Source organism: Rousettus aegyptiacus, unplaced genomic scaffold (assembly GCF_014176215.1).
Source record: "Rousettus aegyptiacus isolate mRouAeg1 unplaced genomic scaffold, mRouAeg1.p scaffold_m13_p_18, whole genome shotgun sequence".
Taxonomy (NCBI): Eukaryota; Metazoa; Chordata; class Mammalia; order Chiroptera; family Pteropodidae; genus Rousettus; species Rousettus aegyptiacus.
Window position 1 is genome coordinate 13,119,418 of NW_023416293.1, and position 5,885 is coordinate 13,125,302.

General features: G+C 51.2%; 1 protein-coding gene across 1 annotated transcript in view; it reads right to left on the reverse strand.

The window, feature by feature from the left end:
• ASPM (assembly factor for spindle microtubules) overlaps positions 1-5,368 on the reverse strand; it is a 30,320-nt gene extending 24,952 nt beyond the window's left edge. Inside the window, exons 1-3 of the mRNA XM_036235479.1 lie at positions 4,957-5,368; positions 3,041-3,184; positions 1,405-2,878 (exon numbers count right to left, since the gene is read on the reverse strand). Coding sequence (XP_036091372.1) covers positions 1,405-2,878; positions 3,041-3,184; positions 4,957-5,217 — 1,879 coding nt within the window. The 5' untranslated portion in view covers positions 5,218-5,368. The remainder of the gene's footprint in view (positions 1-1,404; positions 2,879-3,040; positions 3,185-4,956) is intronic.
• Positions 5,369-5,885: the final 517 nt, after the last annotated feature.

A 5,885-nucleotide genomic window follows, 5' to 3' on the forward strand; every position in this document is an offset into this window, starting at 1 on the left:
TTTAGAGAAAAAGTTGGCTTGGTTTTGGTTTAAAAGGATCGCCAATCTATTGCAATTATGAAAATAAGGAACGTGACCAAATTGTGACATCATATTAGGTTATAAGTTTCTTTGTATTTGAATATTGGGGATGGGGGAGGCCAGGAGAAATTCCTGGTTGTGAGACTTCGCGGAAGCTGGCCCTTCTGCCCGGAAGCGCCTCGTTTTGCGGGGCGCCCTGAGCGGTGTCACGGCTGCCTGTCATTCACACGAAGCCGCGCGCCTCCCGTCCTGGCTCTCCCCACGCCCTGAGCATGGCTCGGTCAGAGGACAGAGGGCCAGGTCCCCCACGAAACAGGACGGGTCCTCCGGCCGGAGGATCGGGGTAGAACCCCACTTATCACTCATTGCCTCTGTGACCTTGGGCGAATTACTCAACTTCTGAATGCAGCGTTTCCTCATCTTAAACCTTCGGTGAGGACACGTCTACTTTGTGGTCGCCGTGTTAGCACTGACCACTGGGTCCGACGGGAACACGCTCGGGAAACATTAGCTACTAGGATTTTCACGAGAGGAGGAAAGGGACGTTAGGGGTTTGGGGAGCGAAGAAGGGGGAAGACTGCAATCGTCTGTAGCCAAGTGACTGGAATTTTCTAGACAAGCACAATGCGGGCAGGGAGGTGAATAAAGTGATCGTGAGGAATTACGGCCTCAGACGCTAAAGAGGTGGAGAGATCCAGAAAGCAAGACAAACAAGAAAAAATCCAGATGTGTGTACTCCCTATGGGCCCTGGGGTTCTTTCCAATTATCTGTAAGGTGACCAGTGTGGCTTATTGTCCCGCCTGGACAGTGACTGCCATGCGGGGCCATCTGGGTTGAAAGGGCGTGACAAGGCTGGTCCTGACTTTCTGTGCCTGCTGGGGAAGGGACAGTGAGGTCTTCCCCAAGGCGTGTGGACCTCTGGGGCCTGCCTTCGCCCGTAACGAATGGCCGCGGGACAGGAAAGTCGCCAGGAGCACAGAGCCCCGGGCACGGCCCTGTCCTCGGACGGCATCGTGGAGACCGACACCGCCCTGGGCCTTCCAATGCCGCCTCGACGAGGGTGGCACGGGTGGCTCGATCCACGGGCCCAAACCTTGACGGAGCATCAAAAACTCCGTGACCAAGGTAAGCCCCCCTGTGCAGTGATTCCTAAACATCAGAATTAATGCAAAAAATCGTGACGCGCCGAACGTCAGAAGTTTAACCGAGAACGAGATCACAGCGGTTTCGGACTGCGGCCCACACGACATCCGCCCCCTCCTGCACTAAGCACGCTGGTAGCCGAAGAGCGTCCGGTCGCTCGAACTCGTCCGCAGCATGAAACCCAAAGACGCGGGCCCTCCACCGGGAAGCTTTCCACCAAGTCTCGGTCAACCACTCACCCGTTCTCTTCTGCGGGTGGAACCTCTCTCGGTTGCCAATACGCCTCGAGACAGGTGTTCCCGCCTTGTGCGTTTTCCTGGCAGGTGATGTTTTGGAGGCCACGGGAGGGAAGTGGATCCTTTTGGCGTCCTGGGCGTCGGCGTGCTCTGCGACCGTCACCGTCACGTTTCCGTCACCCCTGTTTCCCGCGCTCTTTCTCTTGCGTGTCCTTGAGGGAGGAGTTACTGCCTTTCTACAACCCTTAGGTTCACTCGCTGCTGGATCTATGACTGGAAGATAAGGGTGCAAAGCATCTTTCCCTTCCGGAGGATCCGCTGCTTTTTCGCATCCCCCTGCGACACTGCGGAGACACCTTTTCGCCTTCGGTTTGTTGGTCTCTGTTTGGTTTTCTCTGGTACAAGCGGGCTTCAGCTTAGTGACGGTGGCAGAAAGTATTGGGCGTCTCTTAAATTGTGTATTATGGCTATAACCAGAAATACCCTGAATTGCAGAAAATTTAAGCTGATTTTGTTTTGTAAAACTGTCACAATTTGGCTTTATTTCTAAAGTTTTGGGTTCTTCAGAAATGGCTTTGGGAGATTTTAAAAACTGGCATTCCGGAATACATGGCAAAACTTCACTTTTTCTCTGTCCTTGAGGCGACTGAGAGGCCTGAGGGTTTTCACTGGATAATGGTGATAATACACACGTTTCTTGAGATATACATATATAGGCTACATTATCTTTTACAAATTGACTTGGGGATAGAATTGGATTAATCGACTCTGATTCTAGCTCCTGCTTCAGTCCATAATTATCATTCAGGAAAGAATCTGGACTTAAAATTGTTCGGTAAATTTCGTGTACGGTTTTTGATTCCAAATGCACAGGCCTTGAACTATCTTTCATGAATGTATCTGATGAAATACAAGTCACTAATTCCAGTTCCCCGTCAGCTTTACGGCTATTATGTACAAAGGAGTCTGGACTTAGAAAGTGTCCGTGGCTCTGTGTAATGTTCAACGTTGAAGAACAGTTCGGGGTTGGCGTAAGGTTGCTGTCCTCTCCATTTTGGCCATGAATGTCATCCGTGGAGTTAAAGGACGTTTCGCTTATGACTTTCTCGTGAAAATGAAACTCTCTGAGAACGTCGGCCCCGTCTGATTCCGGCACCTCCCAGGCTTCGGCCGCGCGCAGAGACTCGCAGGTAGTGGAGCGACGCACGGAAGGCGACAGGCGGGTGTCGCCATGGCGATCTTTGAAAATGGGGCTAATAGGTGAAATGGGTATTTTGTTTTCTTCAAGGATTAAAGAATCATTTTCTGGTGGGGAACGGCCTTCGTTCCTAGCCAGGTTTTCACAAGCCTGAAGTGGGCTCCTAACTTTTTGGGAAACATTAAACGTTTTATTAACATTTTGAGTATCTGAAATCCTCTTCTTATGACTTGAAGAGGCCAAAGTTTTCTTTTTATTAATGGTGTCCCAAAGACTCCTCTGCAAAACAGGGCAAAACACACGAATTAAGTTGACAGCTATTAAATATTACTTTTAAGGAGGAACATTGTGTATGTCACTCGCGTCGAGATTGTCACCAAAATAACTTTTACATAATATTATTTTCTTGGAGAAAATCACGGAGTGATTAAAACTTGTTACCTTTTTCTTTTTTGGCGCTTCTGCATTTCCGAGTAATATAACTTCGTGTTTCAGAACGTCATTCACGAGAAATGTCACAAGCTCTCTTACTCGACCTTCTTTTAATGGCGTCCAAGTAACAGAAATAACAATTTTTTCTTTAGGCTATAACCAAAAGAACATGTTTTTAAATTACTATAACGGTAGTGGTGAATAATAATCAGAATGGATTATATGCAACTTAGAATATAGTAGATTGATCATTGTTAGTCAGCAACACTCTAGACCATAACATTTAACAACTCATATACTTTCCTAACATGTCCTATTTCTTAAGAAAAAAAGCCACAAGTAATAAAAAGTTCACGACGCAACAAAATTATAACAAAATCGTAATTGTATCTGAAGCAATAGAACAGTCTCTAAATCGTCTTAGTTATCAAGGGCTTTTTAAAATATAATCACATATTTCTACTTCTTTAGAATACATATAGTAGTTCTGTACAAATACAGAAGAATGTACATTATGAAGACTTTTGTCAAAAAATATAAAGAAGATTGACTAAATTCCTTTCAAGGACACACTTCTGTAAAGCCCATGTCATCGTGACTGATGCCAGTTAAACACGGATGTTCCAGGCACAGGGTCGGGTGTCTCCAGAACGCCCCTAGTGCCCACGTCCCTAGGAAGAAGGCACTGGGACCATGCACGCTTTACAGAGGAAGCGGTCAAGGTCCAGAAAGCCGCACCGCTGTCACTGGACTCCAGGCCGGCAGTCTGACTCCAGCCTGGCAGGAACCTGCCAAATGCCACACCCTAACACGGCAGAACAAACTCCAAACTCCCTGTCTGCTGTTCTTCAGCGGAAAAAAAGACAAGTTTTGTTTTAAAGCAGAAACCATCAAATATCAAGTAGTTTTAAAAAATAAGAACGGTGAACTCTTACTCTATAAAATTAGTAAATGCTACAACAACAACTAAAAACCTTTAGTTCCAAATACCAAAAAGGAATAAGTATGATGTGAGTAAGCAAAACATCTACCTTGCCCTGGAAAGAAAGGCAAGCATTCACCAAACGGAGGGGAGGGGACAAGTGTCAGTGTGGCCCACCCACTCAGTGCTTACACTGTCAGTGACCCAAGATTGCAGCCTCTGCTCCCGGCTTCGCGACAGCGAGTGAGGCGCCCTCGGCTCTGTTTTTACCCTTTTCAGAGGTTTTTCTCAATGGAAAGGCCATAGCCGTCATAAAAAGAACGTAAATTCTCTGGATTTTGGTGACAAAAATGGTAACCTTACTCGGGGCCAACTCCATGCGGAAGGAAAGCTACCCAGGAAATTCTTGAAACAACGTTCATAAAACTAACTTTGATTAATTCACCGTGAAAGGTACACTAGAGCAATACTACAACACCCAGCGCACATACCCGTAAACAACAACAACAACAACAACAGCAGCAGCAGCAGCAACAACGACCACCTGGAAGAGGTCTTGTTTTCGGGCTGCAGACACGTAGCCGAAAGGCTCACTATTTCACCAGAATTCGTAGTGACGCTGCCGCGACAGGGACTCAGGTCCCTCGAACTGCACACGAAAATGACTGATTTTAAAAAGCCCTCGGACAGAAGCGCTCCCGGGCCCCTTAAACGCGCGCGGAAGATGCGCGCTGAAAGCGTCTTCCACCTCGGCCCCGCCCGGGTCCTCGCTGCGCCCGCTGCGCCCGCTGCGCCCGCAAAGCGCGTCCGAGGATGCTCCGCGCATGCGCGGTCGCCGCCCGGGTGCCGCCCCCTCCCCCGCTCGCGGAGGCGGGGTCACTGCTGTCCCCCGGTGAGCCGGGGGACCTGACTTCGTCGTCCGCAGTGGCCCGTCCGTTGCCTGCCGCCCCGGGCCGCAGCCCTCGGCGCCGGGCGGCGGGGACCCCCCCCCCCCAGCACCCACCTGCAGCACGAAGGCGCGCGGCCGGACGCCGAAGCCGCGGGCGGCGGCGGGCAGGCGCGGCAGCGACACTGAGGCCTCCTCGGCGTTGGGGTTGGCCAGGGCCAGCGGCAGCGTGCGCGAGGCGCCCAGGCGCACGTCCCCGAAGCAGAGGAACGGCTTCGTGCAGAAGTGGCTGAGCGACAGCACCGGCGGGGACGCCGCCGGGCCGCGCGGCCCCGCCGGCCGCCGCGGCTCCGTGGGGCTCGCGCGCCGCGTCGCCATGGCAGCGCGAGGTGCGCGGCCACACGCCGTGGGCGCTCGCTCGCCTCCCTTTCTCTTCCAGTCGCCGACAGCCCAGAAAAAGCAAGAAACGAATCCCACAAACTCGCACACAAGCCGGGGCGACACCGGTGTGGACGCTGCCTCGGTTTAAACTTCGCTCCTCCTCCAATGGGCACGCGCGGCACCGCCCACCTCCTCACAGAGCCAATCAGGGAGCAGCGGCACCGCCCACCTCGGGGGCCAATCAGCGAGCAGCGGCGCCGAGCCAATGAGAGCGCAGCGCTTCATTTAAACGCGGAGGGGCGGGAAACCCGGGCGGGGTCTTTGCGACATCCTGAATCCCGCGGCTCAGAATTGGAATTCGCTTTTTGAGTTTGTAAACAGGTCGTGTTGAGGAAAATCGAGTAACAGCATTTCCACAACAGAGGTAGCAATCACTACGGAGGCCAGGGACAACCTTAGGTAAAACCGTTAAGCAGGCGTTTTATCCAATGGACCCCGTCCAGAATTGTATTCATTAGCTTTCCTCCCGGAGTTTCCTCTGCCGAATGGGAGGAAATGAAGCCAACTAAATGAATAGTTTCTGTGAACGTGCTTGTCTCAGTGACTGAACCTGACACTCCCAATAATTCCTAAGTGATGGTTTTAACAGACGATCCCTTGACAAA